Raw genomic sequence first — 24,025 nt, forward strand, 5'->3', positions numbered from 1 at the left:
ATACGTACCTAAACAATCAGCTTACTCTGAACACGACTTTGAGCTGCCTCGACTCCTGTTCCCTCACATCTATCGGCGTTTTGCTGCCTTGGAACACCCAACACCATTTAATTATGGAGTTTATAATTATAGACCATTTTGCAAGACGTCGTCGAAGCGGGGACAGCACCAACCTCAATGTCTTGGTCGCGTGTTTAGGATCGGGTTGGTAATGGACCCCGGTGTCCTACCATGGGTGGGGGGTTGAAATTCGACTCCCTGATCAAACACTGCACATTTTAAATATGCCCTCCGCACCCTGGTAACCGAAAGACACCTCCCCTAATCTTCAACCCAGGAAACAATCTATATATTTTATCGATATATTTATAGGGAGATATTTCTTATCTCACTGTAGACGGATGAACAGATCACCCTACATAGTATATAAAATTATTATTTACTTATCTCCTGTGAGCTCATGTGTGTGCATGAGACCGATTTCTTGTCGCTTCTGAGAGCCATAAATTGTCGTTGCTACCAATGCACTCAGTCGGTGATGGAGAAAGGTCTCGTCAGTCACAGGTTTTCTGCTTGGAGTAGGGGTGGCAGAGAGAGTCGGAGTCGGCCCGGTTCCCAGGCAGGAGCACTTCCAAAGGAAGAAACCGGGGCCAAGGCGTTTTGTTTTGGCTTTTCCTCTCTAGACTTGTGAGGCCTTTGAAGTGACTCTCTCTCTCTCTCTCTCTCTCTCTCTCTCTCTCTCTCACACACACACACACACACACACACACACACACACACACCCCAGTCTTCCTTCTCCAGCCCTTTTCCTGCTGTGGGCGGGGGAAACCGACCCCGTCTTTTAGGATATAGCCTTCGGTTTGCGTATGAGCCCTAAAAGCATATTTACTGCATATTTACTCAGAAGCAAATGCCATTATTTTAAAGAAGACCGACTCCCAAGTGCGGACAGAACTGCCGCCCTGGAATCGAAACGGAGCAAGTTGCTCCACTGTCTTCCCTCTCCCACATCCCACTGGCCCAGCCTTGCAAAGCCAAACGCCCCTCTCCCCTGCCCACCAGATATGTTGCATTTTCCGTTTGTGCAGCACCTCCCTCCCTACCTGGGGGTTGTGTTCCTTTGCAACCCACTTGCTAAAAAGCCCCTCTGGTTTCCAGGAGAGTTTTCTTTCCAGTTAAGTCTCAGGTTGCAGGCTGAAGTATACTTTTAATGAAGCGGAGTTTTTGGAAATCCCTTGGCAAGTATCTTCCAGTTCAGCCTCCTTTCCGAACGTCTTGTGCGCAAGCCCTTGCGAGTCTTTCCAGAGGGGCTTGCGGAGGAGAACGTCCTGGACGGTTCGCTCTCTGGAGCGCTGCCTGTGCAGCGCGATTCGAGGCGCGTCTCCTCGGAAGCAAGTCCCGCTGGGAAAAGTGGCTGGAGCGGGTTTTCGTGCCTTGACGTTGTAGCAGGAAGGAAAGCACTTTCCTCCAAAGAACCACTGAGTAACAGCCCGATCCTATGCACCCTATCTCCTTCAGTGTTTAATATCAGTGGGATTTGCTCGCAGGTAGGAGTGCCGAGGATTGCAGTCTTTAACTGAGCGAAGGAAGCCTTAAGAGAGAAGCTGCGTTTAAGCTGTTCGCCGACGTCCACTTACTTGGGAATCGACCCCTTTCAGTGCTGAGGATAGGTCTGGCTGACCTTGACCTCCATTTATCCTTCGCCTCTCCGTGGCTGGGCAGGGGGCAACCTCCGTCCCGAGCACCAGCGGGGAACCGACCATTAAGTAAGGTGTCCCCGGCGGGGCCCCGTCCATACAAAGCTAAGCACTTTCAAGTCCCATTGGTAACAGTGAGGCGCGTGTTGCAAAGTGTCCCGATTTTAGGCTGGACCGTGCCCAACTTCCAGAGGGAAAGCTTCTGTGTCGGCAGCGCCACTGCTCAGCCCAGGAAACGACCAAGCGAGCAGTCCCAAACAGCATTTCCCCTCCAAAAAGCAAGAGGAGGTTTCCTTCGACTGGCTTGAAAGGAGAGAGGTCGAGGGTGCTTCTTTGGTGGAACTCGGTCCCGCCGAAATCCACCTTCCCAAGTCAGTGTACTCAATAGCATAAATGGATTTCCCGCAACAGATAAATTCTCCTTCCGCCTTATTGAAAAGGAGGCTGGCTTGGACCCCCCTTCGACGAGTTTGTCTTTAAGGTTTTCGAAGCCTGCCACCCTCTACACACTTGCTGGTGAGGGAACGGTCCCCGATGGACACAAAGGCACTCCCTCCCGAGGAAACGCACGCGGGATTGCGCTGGAAGAGAAAACGTTAAACTAGATTGTTTCAAATCAGGCCATTTAAAACTGGGATTCCGCAAATCGGTTTAAGTTATCACTGTGCCTCCTCGCCAGTTCAGGTCTGGCAAGGCGGGTAAAGTCCTCTATCCCTCGTACCTTCCTGAGAAGTTCACATACACAAACACTCACACAAACCACACACCCCTCACTGTTTTTAATCGAGCTCCCTTTCCACACACAGTTCTTTGGGGCTGCTGTGGTTTAGCAACCGGTTGCCACTGCATCGGTAACGCGCGCGCCGGTTCTTCAGGTTCCCTTTTACAGATGAGAGCGCAAAGTGCCACTACTAGTCCCCATTCAACTACTTAAGTTGGTATTGCATACTTACAACTTACATAGTTTGACACTGCCGCATATTTACTCCTAGCACGCAAGAGCACATTGTACTAGTTGTAGCACTGCTGGGAAATCGAACACGGCGGCTGCTAGTCTAGTTAAATGTTGTTGCAATCATCACAAATCATAATTAGGAAACATAAACGAAACCAAAGGCGGGGAAAATCTTGGCAGAATCAAAGCTGAAAGACAGACTCAAACCTGGGCGATTGGGGAGAGCTGGAATAGAAGGGAAAAAGGGGAAAGTGTAGTAGTAGTAGTAGTAGTAGTAGTAATAATAATAATAATAATAATAATAATAATAATAATAATGTATTTCTAGTCATTTCTGGATATGCATATCCGTTTGACGACTCTGGGTCTGCAATTTTTGTAAGGATTTAGCCCTGATCTCTACCGATGTATACTCGAAAGTAAGTCTGGTTGAATCCGAGGAGCACCATTTCGCGAGAGTCTGAAGGGATGGGGAACTTTCGGGGTTTCCAGCCGGACACGGTGGAGTGGGGGCTGCCTCTCTCCCTCCATCAGCTTTTTTACGTAGCTGACTTGTATTATTTATAGTGCGTTCTATTACATACATCCTAGACCTATGTTCTCTCATGCATTATACAGGAGAGATGAGTATTGTAGCTCACTTTCGTCTGATTCAGACGGGCGTTCGCCATGTATCTGTATCTGTAAACCTCCATCTCCTGGGCAGGTCTCTATTTCGCCTCGCCATCCGTTTCTAAAGCTGCCTGGGTTCCCTCCCCGTCCAAGATGCCGAGTCTTTGTGGGTGCTGGCTGGCAAGACTAGGGCGATGGTGGCAGCCAAGGCCAGCTCAAGTTCAAGTTCAAGGCTAGCCTAGGGGAAGGGGGGTGGGGAGAGAAGAGTCCCTCTCCCTGCCCTGCCCAGGGGCCTGAAAGGAAGAGAAGGCTGCTGATGTCAGGCAGGGACCCGGACCACTTGGTGGAGAGCGCTGCGCCCGGGCGCGCCCAGGGCTTATCTGTTTTTTCAACCCAGCGTTGCCTGCAGGTGTGGGTGGGTGCCGCGGTGGGACCCGAGGGACATCGGGGAGGCTGGGGAACGGGCGAGGACCACAAAGCTGCGGCGTGTCATTTGCTGGTGTGGGTTGGCGGTGATGGAGGGCGACTCGGACGGACGGCGCTTGCTTCCTCTGGGGAAAGGAGAGCCAAGGAACCAAGAAGCCTAAGGCAAGCAGCACCGCCGTCTCTGGCCCGAGCCTCTTCCGGAGGGATCGAAGGGATCTTTCAGCCGGGGATCCAGGAGTCCCCCTTCCTCCAGGTTCTGGGAGACACAAAAAACCAGGAACAAAGCCGTGGTCAGAAACAGAAAAGGAGAGAGCAGAGACGTTCCCAGTCTTTCCCCTGCGTTCAACTTTAAATCAGACTTAATCTGGTGGAGGCCATTGAATGGCGGGAGGGAGCGGGCGCTGAACAACGGATTCCTCTCTCTCTCTCTCTCTCTCTCTCTCTCTCTCTCTCTCTCTCTCTCTCACACACACACACACACACACACACACACACAGCCAATTTCAATCCAACGCTCTTTGGGGCCTCTCTTGCCATTCTTCCGACCGTGCCCTGCTGTAGTTTCCCAGCCAGCGAGATCTCTCTCTCCCAGGGATCAGCGCCATATGCTAATTCCTTTAATAAAATTGGGTTGGGTCTCTCTCTCTCTCTCTCTCTCTCTCTCTCTCTCTCTCTCTCTCTCTCTCTCTCTCTCTCTCTGGCCTAATATTATTAAGGGAGGAAAATTAGATTTTAACAGCCATTTGATTACTTCGGGGCTTTTACATTATGCAGCGGAGAATGACTGAATGAATGAATGACTACGAAGGAAGAGACCGCTCCAAGTTGGGGAGAAAAGGAAGCGTGCCAGGTTGTGTTTTTTGGACCGCAGCAAAAAAATAATATTTTTTTTTTTAAAAAAAAATTGCTCCCTCAAGGGCATCCTCTTCCAGGCCCAAGCGCGAATCTATCGTCCCTGTTCCCCCCGCACCAAACATCAGGCTTGCCCCCAAAATGAAATTTTACTCGGAAATAGGTCCTACTGTGCTTAGCGGGACTTGCTCTCGAGGAGGTGGGCCTAGGACTACAGTCCAAGGCTCTTCTCTTCCCTGCCAAAGAGGGATAGTGTTGCTAACATAAATTCCAAACAGGGTGGGGGGTTTGGATGGAATGCAATGAAAACAAGCGACTGGGCTGGAGAGGCAAATGTATCGTTTGAGCGGTTTTTGGCTGGCGCTGCGGAGTTTTGTGAGAGGAGTGCCAGGAGCACACTTGCACGGGGCTTGGAAAAAGGGGGGGAAGGATGCGTGCCTCTTTTGGGTGCCCAGGTGGCTGGCACTGGATTTTGGGCAAATGCCAGGCTTTCGAAGGTTTTTTTTGAAGGCTTCACAGTTCAATCCCACGTCCTGGTTACTAGAAAGTGGCTCATAAAATCAAAGCATGTCCAAAGCACTGATTCTGGGTTGAAGTCAAGAGGATGGAGGAGAATCTACAATCTTGCAGACAAGCAAAAGTTAATTTAGGTCATCATTCATAATTATATATCTATTTACTCATGTAGAATATTATTTTAAATTATACACACATACACAAACAAACACACACACACTGGTAAATTTGGGGTGGGGAGAATAATTTTGTTAAAGCCATATCCAGCAAATTACACAGCCCCTAAAATTTTTGTTTTCTTAGCCATTGCATCTTTAACACATACTGTCACACCAAAGTCATGGTTGTACTGTTCCCCAGCACTACAAAGAAAAGGGGGGGGGATACTGCTTTTTTAAAGCCTATCCGATTCATCTCTTTTTTCCTCATCTTTGGTGGAGGGGGAAAATATATATTAGTACAGATAAATGTGCAAAATAAAAAGCATAAGAACTATTCTAAACAAGGGAAGAAGTGTTTCTAACTTTTAAGGAATCCAGATTTTATGGAGAAGGATTTGGGATCTACTCCTAGATTTAAAAACAAATAAATTGTAAAGCATGTGAACAGTGCTTAAAAAATAAACTTAACATAAGTACCAAAAAAATCCAGATTAAAAATGGGACCTTTCATAAAAGTAAAAAAGAAGATAAGGGCAAACTACAAGCAATAAAGGATTTGACAGTCTATAAAGGTATAAAATTGACTTGAAATAAAGGAGACTGGAAGAACTTGGAAGACTTGATTTTCATAGGGAAAAAGGTGAAACACATGCTTAATTCTTCCACTGAAATGGCCCTTAAAACTACTAATCTTTGACTAGATCCAGCCCTAGAGTTGCAAAGCCCTGTGTAGTTAAATTCCACACATATTTACCCAGTAATGCCTTCAATTAAATTTACTCCAAGGTAAAAATGCACAGGAGTGCAGCCTAGGAGTATCATTCTTGGTATGATATTGGCTTTGCAAACCCAGTATATTAAGATAAGATGTAGATTTGTTTTAAATACTTAGTTAAACTAATAAAACTTAGTTTTTGTATAAGTTGTGCCCTCATGTGATTTTAATCACATATCTAAAACATTTTGCAGCGTATAGCGAATTTGGCCTTTCTTAAGGCACACTCTAATCAACATAAGAAAACCTTTGACATACCAATAAAGAAAGGAAAGGAAAGAAAGAGGGAGGGGAATGTCAGTCACTGCAGTTTCAACACATTTTATTATATTTCTGTATGCATTACTCTCAAAAAAAAAAAAAAACATATCACAAGAAATGATGAAACCACATGAACCTTCAAATAAAAAAATTCTGAAACAGTTTATGCTCACAATTGTACATATTTATAGTTAAGAAACATTCTTTATAAATACTGTTTCCTCTGTAGCAAGTTAATACCATAATTTAATTACAAATGGATAAATATGGCAACAGCTATTTACACAAGGAAGGGTGTTATTACGGAAAAAAATCCCTAACGGCACTACGTTTATTTCCCCCTCCCCACAAACTTCCAAACAGGAACTAACAAATAGAACTTGCAAAATGCACTAAAACATCACATGTAAATCCAGCTAACAGAAAATACATTCACAAGCATTGGAAGAGGAGGAGGAATCAATCTGGGTTTGTTTCGAAGAACGGCATGGAGACTTTGGCACGTGTGTTTTTTTGTTTGTTTGTTTTAAAATCTTTCCAGTCTATAGCTGAATGAAGTTTACAATCAAAGTTGCCTCTTTTTTTTAAAAAAGGAACACAATATTCAATACCACAATTACAAAAGAAACCATTTTGCTTCCACTTTACTTCCCCCCCTTTCCCTTTAAAAATGGGTGAATTTAAAAAAGAGAGAAGGAAAGAGAAAGTGGGGGAGCTAACAAGAGAGAGAGGACAGGAGGCAGAGAGAGAGCGAGAGAGCATCACTTCTGGGGGAGAGAGAGAGAGAAAGCGCGGGGCGGGAGGGAAGAACCAAATCCATAGTTCACAAAGTGGACCAATTTCTATACACCGAGAAAACTTTATGATTACCACCTCCTTGGCGGAAGGAGCGAAGACTCCTCTATGTACACAGAGAGTCCGAGGGGGATGGAGGCGGTGGTTGGGGGCCGGCTGGTCCCAGGACCGACGGGTCCTCCCTCCTTGTGTCTGATCTTTTGTTCCCAAGGCGCTGGAGGCAGGAGGGGCGGCAGGGGTCCCCCCTCGCCGGCAGAACTGAATGTCCGCAAGGCTCAGGAGGCAGCGGGTGTCCCGTGGCGGGTAGAACCGCTTGGGCTGCTTTTAATCCTTCCTTTTCTTTCTTTCTTTCTTTCTTTCTTTCTTTCTTTCTTTCTTTCTTTCTTTCTTTCTTTCAAAAGATTTTATTTTCTCTCTCTCTTTCTCTCCCTTCTGCTGCTTCAAGATGTCCCAGTCCAAACAAAAGGGGGCGGCGGGGTGGAGAAAGAGAGAGAGGGAAGGCGGAGAGCGACTTCGACGGCGGCTTCCTTCCTTCCTTCCTGCTTTCCTTCCTTCATTTTCGAGGCATCTGGCTGGAGCGGCAGCGGCGGCGGCGGGGCCAGGAGGCCTCTTCAGACGTACCACTCGTTGAAGTTGGACGTGAGGCCGCCGTGGCTGGCGCTGGCTCCGCCGCCGCCCGCTCCTCCGCCGCCGCCGCTGCCCCCTCCGCCGCCGCCCGAGCTCCCCCCGCCGCCGCCTCCTCCTCCCGCTCCGCCGTTGCTGCTCCGGTGCACCGCCGAGACTGCGGCCGCAGCGGCGGCGGCGGCAGCAGCAGCCGCGGCGGCCGCTGCAGAGGACAGGTTGCTGGCGGCTGTGCTTTGGGTCTCTGCGCTGGGGGACACCAAGCCCGGCGGAGTGGACGACTCGTAGCCGGAGCTGGCCGCGGGCGACGACTCGGAGCCTTGCGGGGAGGATTCGTGGACCTGCCAGGCCAACAGCGAGAAAGCAAACTAAGCAACTTGCGTTGAAAGGACACAGAAAAAGCTCTCCCACCCGTTTCCTTTCCTTCAAGACGCTCAATAAGGCTCAGCACCGCCGCCGACCCTTCCCCCAGTGCTGAAATCCTACATTTAGTAAGGTTGCATAAATCCCCCTGAGTTAGTAACAGATCAGGAAGCTGGGTTGGAGCCCAAAAGGTCCCTCTCTTCCGGCTACACACAACATTTTCTTTGGAATTTGGTTTGAAGCATGTTTATTGGGAAACCACTCCGGTTTGAGCGGGACTTGCTTCCCAATAACTCTGCAGCCTGGGGCTACAGGAGCAGTGAAACCCTCCCCCGTCCTGTGTGTGGCCCCCGTCCTCGGCACCCCCTTCCCAGGCCCTGTCGCGCTTCTCCGGCTTACCTTCATGTGTTTCCGCAGGGAGCTGGGGTGGGTGTAGGATTTGTCGCACATCTTGCAGAGATAGGGCTTGTCCGAAGTGTGGACGTGCATGTGCTTCTTTCGGTCGCTGCTGTTGGCGAAGCGTCGGTCGCAGCCCTCGAATTCGCACTGGAACGGCTTCTCGCCTGCAACGGAGGAGAAGGGGGAAAGGCCAATTCGGCGTAAGCGCGTGCGAACGAGTCGCCGGGTTGGCTTCTGTTCCAATCCACTTAGCAGCTAAAAAGCGACCTTTTACCAAGAACTATAAAACAAACAGTGTTTGGCTGTGAGATCTTGGAAGAAACTTTAACATCCTCGGGGGGTTTTTTGGTCAGCTAAAGGAAAGCGACCTCCTTTTCGTATGTGCCTCTTTTCATTGGCATCTGATCTTTAAATGTTCGTCTGAGAATTCCGCAGGAGCTCCGTCGAATTTAGGATGTGAGGGAAATGAGTTGGGTGAGTTGTGCAGGGGATTACGCAGCTTCGGAAAGAAATAGCGGGCCAGGGTCCCAGCTAATACAAGGAAAACAGGGGAATTCAAGAAAGTCCTCAGGTCTGTGGTCATTGTTTTTAAAAGCGCGATTCCCCAAGGAACCCAATAAAGAGATTTGTGTCTCTTTCGGGATACGTATTTCTTTTGTTTTCATTCCCACTGGTGTTGCATTTAAAAGCCAGGCCAAGGCGCCTTTCCCAGTTCGTGCATTTAAAAACAGCCACCGGACCAGAACCAAACCCCCACCCGCCTGTTTAAACCGCGTCAAGCCGCAAACGACTCCAGATCATAGCAGGCTGCTGTAGTATTTTTCTCCCCTTTCATGCTAGGACATTGGAAGTCAGTTCTCTAAATATCCGCTGGGGATGAGGGGGGGGGGCAAGAGGGCGAGAGAAACCGAAGCAAAAAACACATGCACAACCCTCCCTTGGAATTTTCCTAGAGCTTCTTCGCCCCTTCGCCAGATTTCCGAGCAATTTGTAGGTGTGAGAACTCAAACACAGCCACCGCCGGATCCTTCCCCCGCCCTTGAAATCGGAGGTGGGAGAGACGCGCAATTTAACGCGAAATTCCATTAGCACCTAAATTGTTCCTTAAAGACATCCGCTCAGAGCCCCCCCCCTCCCCGCAAAACGCGGCCATCTCCATGCAAATCAACGCCTCGGATTTGCTAAACCTTGTTAAAGCCCGTCTCGCACCTAAACCCGTTCTTAGCACTTCAGCAACACAACCAGAAAGGCTCACAGAGTTTTGCTCCTTTTTCTCAGTCAACACTGATGCCCGGAAATTGCTCAAATATTTGCTGGTCTTCTTTTTTTCCCGGGGCGGGGTAGTGTGCGGACCCCAAAAATAAAAATAAAAATGCTCCAGTAGAAATCTGGCCGGCTGAAGCAGAATTATCTAGGAGCCTGGGAAACGCAGTTGTTTGATTCCACTACCTGGACTCACACGATTTCTATCACCCAGAAACGCGGCCTCCTTTCTCACCCATTAGTCCTCATTTTGGGGTGGCAGCGTTAGGAGCGGGGGGAAATCCTACCCCCGGAAGTTTATCAACCTTAAATCCTCTGTTGTTTATTACATGTTGCTTTAACAAAAATAATAAACTAGTGGAAAACCGCCTTCCGGCGCCCCAAGTCAGACTTTCAAAACACTTTTGCAAATGAGAAAATTTTATGGTCCCGCCTCACTCCATTTCAATTTAATGGAAAGCAGTCCCTGAAAAGCGCGGTGAAATGACCAGGGGGGCGGAGAAAGGAAAAGAGCTCCCCCCTCCCTCTTAAGGGTAGTTTTTCTAGAATATAGGTCTAAAATACAAAATGTAAAATTCAGCTCTGTTTTAGATTCCTACCATCACATTTATAAAACGGCACAACTATGCCTTTTTAAACTACCCACTTATTTACCCATTTTCTGGAAACGCGGCGTTCATTGCAGGAGCACCTCAAACCTGAATATATTTGGAAATGAAGCCGGTGGGTTTCAAAGGAAGAGATTTCCTAGTCAGCTGCTCAGCTTTACAGATTTCCTTAAAAGTAGACCATGCCGACAGGAACAACACTCGATTCTCTTCAGGTCCCTTCGTGTATTTCCAGTTATCTGCTCGGGCGCTTTTTGCTTCTTTGAAGGGAGACGTCCCACTCTGAAGGAGTGACTCCCTTGGCAACCCTGACTGATGCCAATGTATTTTACTTTCCTCTAAGTATCTGATCCCATTGCATTTCCCCTAAGTATCCCGAGGAGCCCGGCCCAGTTCAGGCAGCCTTAAGAGAAGGCAGACATTTGGAAGCAATTTTATTTTACTTTTTACGTGTTTATTTTTTACGACCAAATAAAGCATCACTTCCTTTAAAGGGTTTGGACAAAATTAAACACCTTTCCGAGTAAGCAGATTCGTGTGCGGGAGCATGCACGGGGAGGTTTATGGGGAAAATATTCTCCTGCTTTGCATTTGTGTCGCAATGCCCCCTTCCCTTCCCCACAGTCTCACACCCACCAACCACCCTTTCCGACCCGGCAAAGAGCGTGAAATCCCTCGTGGACTGACCTGTGTGCGTCCTTTTGTGGATCTTGAGGTTCTCGGAGCGCGCGAAGACCTTCCCGCAGCCGGGGAAGGGGCACGGGAAGGGCTTCTCGCCCGTGTGCACGCGGATGTGGTTGACCAGCTTGTACTTGGCCTTGAAGGGCTTCCCTTCGCGGGGACACTCCTCCCAGAAGCAGATGTGATTGCTCTGCTCGGGCCCGCCGACGTGCTCCACGGAGACGTGAGTGACCAGCTCGTGCATGGTGCTGAAAGTTTTGTTGCAGCTCTTCTTGGGGCTGCTCAGCTGCTCGGGGTCGATCCACTTGCAGATGAGCTCCTGCTTGATGCACTGCTGGCGCATGTAGCGGAAGAAGGCCCCCGGGTGGTGGTGGTGATGGTGGTGGTGCGGGTGGGCATGGTGCGGGTGGGCATGGTGCGGGTGGTGCGCGTGGTGCGCCGCCATGTTCATGCCCATGTTCATGTTCATGGGCCCGTACTGGCCGTGCAGCTGCGCCGCCGAGTAAGGGTCCGCGCGCGGGCTGGACACTTGGCGGTACTGGTCCGAGCGGCCGAAGACTTCTCCGGGCAAGCCCAGGCGCATCTGCCCGTTGAGCACGTTGGGCGAGCCCGGCGCGCCGTGCTGCTCGCCGATGCCCGGGAACAGCAGGTGGCTCTGCGCCTCGGCGTGCGGGTGGTGCAGGCTGCCCGTGGCCGCCGCCGCCGCCGCCGCGGCCCCGAAGAGCCCGTGCTGGCCGCCGCCGGCCGCCGCCGCCGCGTCGCCGAAGCCCCGGCTCCGAAACAAGAAGTCCCTGGGGGAGTTGAAGGGCGGCGCGGAGTAGGAGCCCACATGCGCCGCGTGCGGGTAAGCGGGCGCCTGCGAGCTGAAGGCCGAGCCCTGGCCCGGAGACAGCTCGTGCGCCGCCGCCGCCGCCGCCGCCGCGTTGAGCTTGAAGGCGCCCAGGTGCGCCGCCGCCGCCGCCGCCGCCGAGTCCACGAAGCTGTTCTGCAGGCTCAGCTCGCGCTCCTGCATCTCGGCCGCCGACGGAGGAGGAGGGTGCCGGGCGAAGGAGCCCACGCCCAGCGCCGGGAACTGCGGCCCCGCATCCAGAAGCATGCCGCCCAGGAGCCCCCGGCGAGGGTCCGAGCGAGGGGCTCTCTGTCTTCTTCCTCTTCTTCTTCTTCTTCTGCCTCTTCTGCTGTTGCTGCTGCGCGAGCGGGAGAAAGAGCCGCGCGCCGACGACGAGAGTTCAGGCGCAGGCGGCCAGCCGAAGGGTATTAAAGCAGCTGAGGCGAGGGCGGGCGGGCAGCTCTGAGGGAAGAAGGCACAGAGAGGGGAGAGGGGAGCGGGCGGAGGGGAGGGAGAGAGAGCCGAGGAGGGAGGGAAGAGGAGAGGGGCGGTGGGGGGGGGGGAGGGAGGGACGCAGAGGGGACTCGCCTTTCCCTGAGAAGGGGGGGGGAGAAATGGGGGGAAAGAGCTACCCACAACAACAACAACAACAACAGTACCACACACACAAGCCCGCAGGCGAAGAGATGTCACACCGCCACAGCCACACCGACAGCCTCTCTCTCTCTCACAAACAGGCGAGGAGATATATAGGCACACTCCCTCGTGCGCGCGCGCTCACGCACACGCCGGGGCGCGCGCGAGTGGCCGGCTCTCCGCTCGCGCGCTACGCACACTCTCCGCTCAGAAAACAAACACACGGTTCTCGGCTGCGCTACAACCCCGCCCCGGTGCCCCCCTCCCCGCCTTCTCCAGCCCCTCCTCTGAAATATTCGGGTTCCCCCCCTCTTCTAACTACCCCTTGTTGCTGTTTATATATATATATATATATATAACACATATGTGTGTGTATATAGATATATTATTCCCGTTCTTCTTCTTCTTCTCCTCCGCTGCCGCTGCCGCCACCTCCTCCGCCTCCCGCTCTGCCCGCCATTCGGTTCCGCCTCACGGGCTCCAAAGTTGCCGCCGCCGCCGCCGCCGCCGCTGTTCTCCTCACGAGAGGGAGGAATCGGGCGCCTCTTCCCTCGCCACAACCTCGCTCGCTTTAAGTTGGGGAGGAGGAGGAGGAGGAGGAGGAGGGGACGAGATTGAGGGGGGGGAGAGGAGGGGAGGGGGAGAGATGCGGATTTGTAAAAGAAAAAAAGAGAGAGAGAGGCAGCCCAGAACAATAACACAGGCGGAGGGGCGGAGGGGGGAGTGGAGCGCCCAAGGTCCGTCCCTCAGCCCGGGCGCGGGTCCCACTCAGGCACCGCCGCCAGCGCCCGCCATGGAGATGCTCCAGCCGTGAGATGCGGTCCTTCCTCCTCCTCCTCTTTTTTGGCGGGGGGGGGGGGCGGGTCGGTCCTCCTCCCTGGGCGCTGGCCGGCTTCTCCCTCTGCTCGCCTCTCGCCTCCGTCTGCTGGTTGCGGTGGGCGCCGCTGCTGTGGCTGCTTTTTATCCCCCCCTCCTCGCCACCCCCTTCTCTTCCTCCTCCTCCTCCTCCCAGCCTCTCCCGCTAGTTCCTAGGCTGGACTGGCAGCTCCTCTCCCACCGCCCCCTTTAACAGCAGCCAGGCCGATCTCCTGGCGCCGTCTCATTGGTCGGCCCGGCCCCATCAATCCAAGCCTTCCCCCCAAGGCGGGCTAATAGCCACTCGCGCGTCCCCTGGTCCGACCCGCCTCCCCTCCCCTCCGCTCCCCCTCCCCTCCGCTCCCGCCCCGGGCAGAGGCGAGAGAGGGGCAGCGCTCGGATCATAGGGCAGCCAGAGGGTGGGTTGGGGGAGGGGGGCGCGGTGGGGAGGGGGGCGGGATCGGTTCCCAACGAGATCCAGTTTACCTCTCGGGTGCGTTTCTCGCGGGGAAACCGGACCAAAAGGACCCTTTGGGGTGGCGAGAGAGCGAGAAAGAGAGAGCAAGGCATGGTTTTTTTTGTTTTGTTTTTTAAGAGAGAGGTTGGGCGAGGGGGTGTCAAAGGAGAGGGAAACCACAGCAGATGAGAATATCTGGGATGGAGAATATCTGCGTGTGCGTTTTGTGAAAGATTCCGAGCGAAGGTGCCATTCAGATCCGCTAAAAACCGACGGGAGTTTCCCTCCCATCGATTCCAACAGGACATGGACTTCGCTGGGAGGCTGCTGACACGGGTTTAAATAGAGATGTCTCGGAGTAGTGTAAAAGAAAAGAGCGGGTTAGTGGGCGGTTGTCAGGAGGGGGCATGGGAGCGAGCTGCATAGCGGGGAAGGGGTGTTGAAAAAAGCAACAACCCGTGATTGCAACCTTTTGCCGCTGCGTTTGTGTGTGTTTGTAACAAATCACATCGCAAAGCCTCACGAACGGAAATTTGCAAACTAGATTCTAAGATTGCTAACTGAAAATACACATTACACACTCCTGCCAGGACAGATCTGTTTCCTGAATGAGCTTGTTTAGATTTAAATTTTTTTAAAAAAACCACCCAAACCTGCAATCCAAAGCAAATTTGCTGAGGAAATAAAATGGGCAGTATCCAGAAATATTTCCCCGTCTTTTTAGGAAAAATAACGGCGGCCTTTCTTTTTCCCATTTAGGAATACAAATGATCTCTGTGGTCTTATGAGAATGGAAACTAGAAAAGGAAATGGGGTTGCTCCTGGGTTGGGGGTGTGTTCTATCCCCCCACCCTTAGGCCATATTAGCATAAGACAAAACCTTTTTACGCTTTCTGCTGTATTCTTTTGCACCTGCACAGGCCCATTTTCAAACCGATTTTGCGTCCTTGTAGGGGAAGGAAGGAAGGAGATACAGGTACAGAGAGCTATTTAGATGTACCACGCACATACATAATGCGCACATATCAATAGTACATCACCCATGATTTCCTTCCTTGATTAAATTACATTTTTATTTTGGCACGAAGATGCATTTTAGTCCATTGAAAATGCTGCATGAACGGACTCTGTTCTTTCTAGCTTCCTGGTATAGCTTTAGGCGTGGATCTAGGCGCTGAAAGAGCCGTTTTTCGCTGTTCTCAGGACGAGCGTGAGCCTTGCACACCTCACGGCTGCGTGGCTCTTCCTTCCTCCAAATCGCAAACTGTCTCCATCCCTTCCTTGTCCGCAGCCCTCGGCCAGCTCCCTCAGTGCCCCTTGCCAGCTTGCAGGATGGAGGTGGTGGGGCGCTTCTCTCTCCACCCCCCCCCCGCCCTTCTCTTGACCCAACCAGCCTGCGTTTCTCTCGGCCTGACTTTCCAACACACCCACCCACCTACCTATTTCTCTCCAGGGTTTGAGCGATGGCAAAGAGAAGCGGAGCTAAAAAGGTCCCCCGCACCTTCCGACATCCAGAGACCTTGGAGGAGCAAGATAAACACCACGGAGCCTTGCGCGCAGTTCCTTTAGGCCCTGGTCTAAGGCGCGTCCGCCTGTAGGTAAATCCCATCGGCTTTATAGTGGAACACTTTCAAGGAACTGTGACAAGGCTCCTAGAATATTTTTCGACAGAAGGGGGAAATCTCTCTCTCTCTCTCTCTCTCTCTCTCTCTCTCTCTCTCTCTCTCTCTCTCTCTCACACACACACACACACACACACACACACACACAAAATCCATGGCTAAAACAGTTTTTGAATGTAGCCTCAAGTCTCATTCACACATCCACCCACCCACACGTTTCTTTCTCTCGCCTTTCCTTTCTCTCAGATCCCTCCCCCGCTGTCTAACGGCCTCGGCGGCTTGTTCAGGACACTTTTGGGAGGTAAATTCGTAAATTCCGGCCGGAGTCCCCCGCAGGCTGGACGCCGCTTTTCTTTCAAACTTTCCCATTTCTCCCCTCCCGGTAGGAAACAGAGGAGCTGATCCAAGTTCAAAGCTAGATCGCCGTCCTTCCACCCCCTCCCCAGAAGTGCTTTATTTCTCTCCAAACAGCCAAAAAAAAAAAAAAAGCCTCATTTTCTCTCCCCCCCCCCCAACCAATGTCACGGGGGTGAGAAGGAAAGGAAGGGAGTGGGGGGAGAAGAGGAGCCAAGAAAGAAACCTGCCGTCCCTTTCATGGGCCATTGGCCGGAGTACAGCCTTTAAAGCTCATTCTTTGCGAGGGAAGAAAGCGGCCAGCAGTCAAAATCCCTTCGGGAAGTGGGTTAGCAGAGCGAAGGGAAGGAGAGAAGGGATCGGATTCCTCCTCAGCCAGAGTAGCTTTCTTGGGGGGCCCGGCCTACAGCCTGCTAGATACGTGACCGGTCTGTCACCATCGCCACCAGCTCTTGGGGAAACATGCCCCCCCCTGGTCTGTAAGTTTCCTTCCACGCTTATGCCGTTTTCTTTTTGCTTTCTCCAAGCCTAGAACGAAGGAAAGGCAGCTTCACTCAGTGTCGCTCGCTGTCTTCGTTATTTTGCAATGATCTGCGCTTCTGAGCTACCGTCCCCCTGCAAATGGCATCTGGGGGCGTGTGGGGTGGGGAACTCCACGGTATCCGTTTATCTCTAGGGCTGCGCCTTTGCTGGGTCTCCTTGATGGAGCTTATTTAGCTGTGGCTTGGCTTTCCTTTGACCCGAGGACAGGGCTGTCTCTGTGTAGGTGACTGTATAAGAATTATATTTGCAAAGGAAAGCTTGCTTCCACACAAATCCCATTGACTTCAGCTCCCCCAGCTCCCCCAGCCAAAATGCGTCTAGAATCCAGCCTCCCCGTGTAGCCCGATCCTATGCACGTTTACTTCGGAGGTCCCACTGTGCTCAGTCAAATTTACTGGCAAAATTGTGCACCTCTGATTCAGCCTGAGTCGAAAATACTTTCGTGCGAAGTCAATGGGATTTACTCCCAAGCAAACAGGCAGAAGCCAACCAAGCGCAATGAGTTCTGAAACTGCATGCACCCTGACTTAGGAGTTAATATGCAAGTGATTTAGCATCTTACTCCCGAGTAAGTATGCGTAGGGTCAGGTGGTTCCGTCCCTTGATTTCAAGCTATGAATGGTTTTTCACCCCTATTGAAATCAAACTTTGGCTGGATCTGATCCAATACGGTTGTTAGGCTTCCATGCTTCCTTTACTTCTTACTGAAATCAGTTAGATTTGTTTCCTAGCAAATATGGTGCTGGCTTCTGGTGGCGTTGTTGCTGTTGTTGTTAAATTGTACAAGACAGAAATGTGTGCAGAAGAGGGGTCTGATTTATCCTGTAAAATCCAAATCTTAACAGAGAAATCCTGTCAGGCCCAGCCTCCTCTGCTTCACCCGAAAAGACTGGGAGGTGGACAAGCTCTCTTCGGTGGCTCCTCACTTGCCCACGATTGTTGTCTGTATCACAGACACTCGTAAATTCAACAGGCTCATCAACAGGATATTAAGTTGCAGGTCACCTTTGATATCCCCTCGCTCAGCCACTTCTAGGCCATTCGACCTCTGACCTCTGAAGACGGCATGTGCTGCTGGAGCGGGAAGAGCAGGGGGCAGAGAGCCTCCTTCTGTAAAGGACATGTTGGAATAAGTTTTCTTTTTTCTTTTCTTTTTTTGTAAACGCTTTGTCAGGTTTTCGTCTACAAGAAGCCAAATATACAAGCAAAGTGGGAAGTCAATGAAAGTCTCAGCCAAAGTTGTAACTTTTAAATGCCTGGGTTTTTTTGGTTTTGGTTTTTTTTAAAAAAAAACAACAACCTAGGCTCACTACAACTCCTAGGGTGTCCACAGAGAAATACAGCGAAATGCCCTCCCACTATTAAAATTTATTATTCTCCGCCTTGGCCGCGGTTTCAGTGTTATGCAGCAGCGGTGGGTTTTGGGGAGAGAGGAGTCTCAAGGAAGATAAGGCCTGCTTTGTGTTGGTTTTGCTAAGACCCGCATAATCCGCAAGACAAACCTCTCTGCCTGGTGCGTGTGTTTTAACCGCGGGCCACGATCCCGGCAAAAGGAACCATTCATTTCAATGGGAGAGAGTTGAATCAGTGCTGAACTCCGCCTTTGAAACAGAAGACATGTGGAATGAATGGAATGAATGCTCCATTTTGGCAAAATCGAGCTTAGGTGGTTCTTTTTTTTTGTTTTTTTTTTGTTTTTTGTTTTTGTTTTTTTGTTTGTTTTTTTTTGTTTGCTTGTTTTTGTTTGCTTGTCTTTTGGTCGCTAGTTTTGGATTTATTATTTTCATATATTTTTTTAGAGGACGCTTCACTGAGGACTTTGCTCCATTTACCTTGCCCTATCCTTTTTCGGCTCCTCTCCGTTTCAATGGGAGGCTGCCGTTGCGGGTTAGGGGAAGCAGGGCAAGTTGTCCATAAGTAAAGCGCTCTCCTTTCCCGCTCTCGAGCGAATATGTAATACACTTTCTGCTGTCATTCATAAATAACGGGGCCATATGGGAACCATATTGCTTATACAAGGCCAGCCGTCAAAGTGTCACCGTTTGATTTATCGGAACAGCTTCTTCCAATCGTTGACCGTGGGGGGAAAAATAGAGGGAACCGGAAGGATGCGCCTATATAGGCTTATAGATACACATGTGTATCCGCACACACGTATTGAATTTCTCCCTCGTTTTCCCTCCTAAAAGTAGATGTGCACACTACGCATTATTTTAAAAGGGGGGGGGGGAGGGAGGAACTATGGGATAGCGAGACTATCAGAAATAGCATTATCAACTCATCAATGGCCCTCCTGTACCCCCTTGAGCGTGACAGCTTTGTTTCGGTTCTCTAAGGCTGCAGTCCACTTGCCGATGATGAGCAAGACCCACTGAATAGAGGGGGAATTATTTCTCAGTAAACGTGAAGTAGTAGATCAAGCAGTTGTTGCTCTATGATCGCATCAGCTTTATAATGCACTTAAAAAAAAGAAGTGATTAAAAGCTGATCAATATGGCGCAGTTCCTTCCAGTAGCTGAGAATGCTGGCACTGCAGTTTGGCTGCTAATTTTGGAAGATGCAGTTTGAGGAATCCCAGCTTTTAGTCTCCCACTTTATCTCCCTTTACCTGAGAGTAAGCCCGGTTGAACTCCATTCCACCCGACGTGAGTAGATGGCTGTGTAGGACTGTTAACTGGGTAAGTCCACCATGCCAGTGCAACTTACTTCCAGGCAAACGTGCATAGGAGTTGTGCTGCCCAAGGATCTTCTAAAATAGTTCCCAAACCGAGCAAGCTTCCAAGCACATTTACACAGAATTAAATTCCATCGGGTTCAGTGGAAGCTATGATATGTTTACAAACGTTTGCAGTCTCAGTGCTGTAATTTCCCCAGCCAAAGGAAAAATCGTTATTAATCAAATAATATAGAAACAGAAAACCACTAAAGTAATCGGGACCTGCAGGAAGGGCCAAAAGTCCATGGTCCAGCTTCCAATATCTCGCCATGGCAGGGCTCCGAAAGACTCCCTATCTGAAACCCTGGAGAGCACCTGCTGGTTCGTGTTTTAGGCAATATCGAGTTACATGAACCGATTATCTGACCCTGTGTAAGGCAACTTCTTCTGTTTAAGTTGGTGTGCTTGTGATTTCTCAAAAAGCCTTCGCATTTCTATACTCCATAAAATGCCCTCAGATCTCTAGTGAGTTCCACGTCAACATTCGGAGGCAATGTTGGGGGACAAAAGGAAAGGAGCGAGATGACGTTCCCCAGGGGTAAATCATCCAGATGGTTGATATCTGTCATAGGACATTATATATATATACATATACCAACCATCAGAAATACTTCTTATATGCCCTCCTTTATGTCATCCCACTTCCCAGGTATGTAAGGAAGGATCACAAGCCTATGCATGTTTACTTGGAAGTCTCGCGGGTTTAAATGGGGCTTACTTCTAAGTAAGTGCATGCAGGATTGCAGCCTTGATCTTGAAACCTGGCTCCGTATGCCCGCCAGACTAAAGCAGGACATTCCCCACAACATACATGGGTCATTTTAGTATGCAATCCTACACCCACTTACCTGGGAGTAAGCCCCATTGAACGGAGTAGCACGTCCTTCTGAGCAGAGTTGTGGACATGCTTACACTCTTGTTGGTAATGTTGCTTTGTTTTTATTTAACAAAATTCGCACGCCGCTTGGTTGTAACAGGACCTCTAAGCGGTTTCCGAGAAATAAAAAGGAACATTAAAATTGTCGATAAAAGACATGTTAGAGTCATTTGTTTGGTGTGGATCTGTGCACTGGGGGAGGAAGAGGAGTGCCACTGGATCTGTGGAGCCTCTCTTTAGCAAGGCAGAACAAGTCACCAGCACTTGTCTGGCACTGAAACAACCAGCTATGTTTTGCCAGGCTAGGCACAAATATGCAATGGTAAGAGGCACAGACAGCAATTGTGTATGTGTGGAGGGGGTGAAGGGGTGTGTGGGTGTTGTAAGCAAACCCCTTAATATGTCACAGGGAGAGAGAGAGTTCATTGAAAGGAAACCACTCTCCCCCACCCTTTAAAAATGATTTGTTTCCAAGGTAGTTTAATCGATCTAGGAATTAAACAACATATTTGGGCAGTTTTGCTTCCGTGCGCCAGTAAATTTTCATATGGAAAAACGCATTCCCTTGGCAAGTTGCTTATCACCCACTTTCCCGTGGAAATCACTTCTGAGAAAAACCCACTCGCGTCTCAGGCTGCGCCCCCGAGACCCCACTTCTGAGCAAGGCAGAAGGGCCCGCGGGCCCTGTAGGAAGCCTTGAACTAGTCCCTTGACGAGGCAAGAGCCCTACTGAAGAAGGAACACTTTTAACCCGTTCCTGCCTCCGCTCCAATGGTGCGCTCTCCTCCACCTCCTCCTGCTGCCCTTCTCCAGAGCGCTTTGTGCAAGTGCTTGGGCCTGTCGCCGAAAGCCAGCTTGGCAGCCACCAGGCACACCTGACAGGTCGGGTCATGTTAAGTGGCAGAGGTGGAGAGAGAGAGAGAGAGAGAGAGAGAGAGAGAGAGAGAGAGAGAGAGAGAGAGAGAGAGATATGGAACCTGCGTTCAGGGGAACAGAAGAACCGGACAACCAGAGTGGTTAGACAAGGCACGAAGAGTCCGTGACTCAGCTCCCTGAGTGTATTACTGGTTTCATTTAGGGATGTTGGGTAGCTGGTTGGGGCGAGGGGTGTCCAGCTTTTCCTTTACGCGCAGCGCCATCAAGGACGGGGCGAGGGGGGGGGGGGTGGCGGATAAGAGGAGAGAGGATCCAAGCGCAGCCGGCAGACTCCGAGGGTGCTGGCGGAGGAGGAAAATGGGTGGCCCCCCTCCCCTCCAGCTACCCTCGACGAGACCTGCCTTTCCTAAACAAAGCAGTGCTGGCTTCCATGAACGCTACGTCTAAGTAAGTACAACGCAGAGCTGACCTCTGCGTCGTCTCGTGGGTAGGAATCCAAGGCGCGCGTCCCGAGGAGAATCCGCGCCTTCGCCAGAACAGCTTAGCAGGTTTGCGCGGAAGTTAAGTCCAAAGCTATACAACAGGACTTACTCCCGTGCAAGTGTGCGCGCAGGATTTTTCAAGAGTGTGTGTGTCTGTGTTTGTTTTGTCTGCCTGAAGAATCCCGTGCCTCTACTGCCTGCACGGCTGTTTTTCTTTTCTTTTTAAAAAAAGATCTTCTTGAGAAGAGCTGTTAATTGCTCTCTCGTTTTAATTGTTCCCCAGAAGGCATTTTCCCTCTTCTGGAATATCGTCCCCCCCTCCCGCTAAATATCAATAACATGTGTGCACTAAAGACAACTACTTGCAAATGGGCTTCGTGATCATTAGCATATATTTGCATAATGCCGCCGTCAAACAAATGCCGTAAGCAGCAAGCAAACAAAAACACGAACTCTGGAGAGCTGATTTGCTAAACGTGCCGTGGACTGAAATTAATAAAGAAAGAAAAGAAAAGAAAAGAAAAGAAAAGAAAAGAAAAGAAAAGAAAAGAAAAGAAAAGGGGGGAAGTAAGGAAGCGGGGGAGGAAGGGGGGACAGCAAAAAAAAAAACCGTGAGGAGAAGAGATTCCAGATTTAATAGATTGACGGTTTAGAATCAAATAGTGTGTTTGTTCGCTTACTTGGAATAACATACATTTCGGAATTACGGTGCACATCTCTGCCTTGACCAGGAAGAGACTTATAGCAATCTTAAAATCTCTCGCATCTCCAGGAAGGGACAGGAGAGACCCCTGTCTGAAATCCTGGAGAGCCTGCCAGTCAGTGTAGGCAATATGAGATAGATAGACCAATGGCCTGGCTCGGTGTAAGGCTGTGTCCCTTATTCAGAGGCCAGAATGGTCCACAGTGCCCTTTCTATCTGTATGGAACATTTGCGGCGCCACCCAGCCAGCGCGAATTGCTCATAAGCCCCATTGGCTTCAATGGGAAGATTGCTGAACAAAGTGCTTAAGTTTTCCTGGACCTCTTGTTTGTAACGTGCACGCTTTCTCCCGCGCGTGCCCTCGCAGTGCAGCTGACGGTATGCAAATTTCATGCAAGAAACAGCATGCTTCTTCAGAAGTTGCCTTATCGCAAAGATAACCCTTTCACTGATAGCAGCTGGGGAAAATCACAGGTTTGAATTAATCTGCCTGCAAGTCCACTGCAACCACTACAACTTTCACGATATAACCCACGATTAAAAAGCCTTATTCGCTACCTGCCATCCATGTTTGTCTGTCCACCCAGCCATCTCTCCGCTGTTTATAGTCCCCACAAACAAGGGAATTGATCAGCGACATATATTTGAATTAAGACGCACTAAATCGATGACAGATCCATATCACGCTGCGTTTAACAAGAGTTGTACACGGAGGCCAGGACATAACTCCCAAACTATTATTCAGGTTTGGAACTCCCCCTCCCCGCGCCCCGTTTAAGCCTTTACATTTCGGAAATTCAGTTATAACTCAATATATTTTTCATACTTAAAAAACAAGAAATTCCTATTTCGAAAGAAGTTTGCATTTCATTCGAAAACTATCTATCAGGCAACCCTTTTTTTTTAAAAAAGACCCCCATACTGTAGCCTTCCCCAAAAAATATAAATTGATGAGCAATCAAACTTCAAAATGAATTTGGAAACACGTTGATGCCCTGCGGAGCCGGCTTTGGGGCAAAGTAATAATAATAGTGAGTTGCATCACACCGGTATGCTTATGTGTATGTTTGAACTTTGTACGGTGTTTGTAAAGCTGCAATCCTAAACACACTAGGTAGTAAGAGCCATTGGAGGCAGTGGGTCTTACTTCAGAGAAAACAGGCGCGAGGTTGCACGAGGCGAAAAGAGGACGTGAAGCCCTCATGTTAATAGTTGGGTTGCAAGATCTCTTTATGGAAACCCCTGAAATGAATGTATCAAACGCCTGACCGCCTGCGCGATGCGCTAACTCGGCGACCTAAAGGCTAGTTGGAGAGCTGTTGGCGATTTCCACGTGGTCCCTAACAGAAAGATTTTCTCCCTCTCTCATATTCTCCATCTCTCTCTCTTTTAACTTAAAAATGGGGAATGCGTCTGACTGCATGTACTCCGGGGGCTGAAATTGGCTCACCTCGTCTCCGCCTGTTTCAAATTAGGCGCAGAACTACTGGAAAGACGCGTTGCCAAAAAGTCAGCCTTTACCATGCAGTGCGGCGTGTTGAACCAAGTGCTAGCGCCGCCCCAAGAGCTTTTCGGTGCTATTTCAGGCGCTGCTACTTTGCATTATGGAAATACTACTGCTTATTTCTGTTCCAGGACTTGCTCCCGCTGCGGCGACTAAGTTTTGTTCAGCTTTGCCGGTCGCGAAAAGAAGGCGACGTCCCTCCTCCTTTATTTTCAGAGCTGAAAGCTGAGTCCCACCCACACCCCGCTTTTCTGGCGCATTTGATTCTTTTTTTTTAAAGGAAATGTGCAGCTGTTTGCCGCTCCATTCGTAAATTCAGTTAATTTGTAATAGGACTCCCAAGTTTTCAAGAGAATCCACACATCTATTTAAATTAATGGACTTGTACCAAATGAGGAGGGGTGGGGAAAACGCACGGATTCGGATCGGGGCGCCAACCTCTACCCCTGCTCCGGTTCGATCCGCAAGCGTACATTTCTCAGCATCCTACAGACCCAGCCGGCATCCTCGCAGGAAACGTCCACGCGAAATTTCCCCCGAGGACTGTACACCTGTTCCTCAAAAAAGTCCCAGCAGCTCAAAGGCA

General features: G+C 50.1%; 1 protein-coding gene across 1 annotated transcript; it reads right to left on the reverse strand.

The window, feature by feature from the left end:
• Positions 1-7,540: 7,540 nt before the first annotated feature.
• ZIC2 (Zic family zinc finger 2) lies at positions 7,541-13,502 on the reverse strand. Its single transcript, XM_028728224.2, has 3 exons — positions 10,992-13,502; positions 8,434-8,597; positions 7,541-8,012 (listed from the first exon to the last, which is right to left on the reverse strand). The coding sequence occupies exons 1-3, from the start codon at positions 12,079-12,081 to the stop codon at positions 7,662-7,664; spliced, it is 1,605 nt and encodes a 534-aa protein (XP_028584057.2). The 5' UTR covers positions 12,082-13,502; the 3' UTR covers positions 7,541-7,661.
• Between the last annotated feature and the right edge of the window lie 10,523 nt (positions 13,503-24,025).

The sequence above is a fragment of the Podarcis muralis genome, chromosome 4 (genome assembly GCF_964188315.1).
Source record: "Podarcis muralis chromosome 4, rPodMur119.hap1.1, whole genome shotgun sequence".
NCBI classification, from domain to species: domain Eukaryota; kingdom Metazoa; phylum Chordata; class Lepidosauria; order Squamata; family Lacertidae; genus Podarcis; species Podarcis muralis.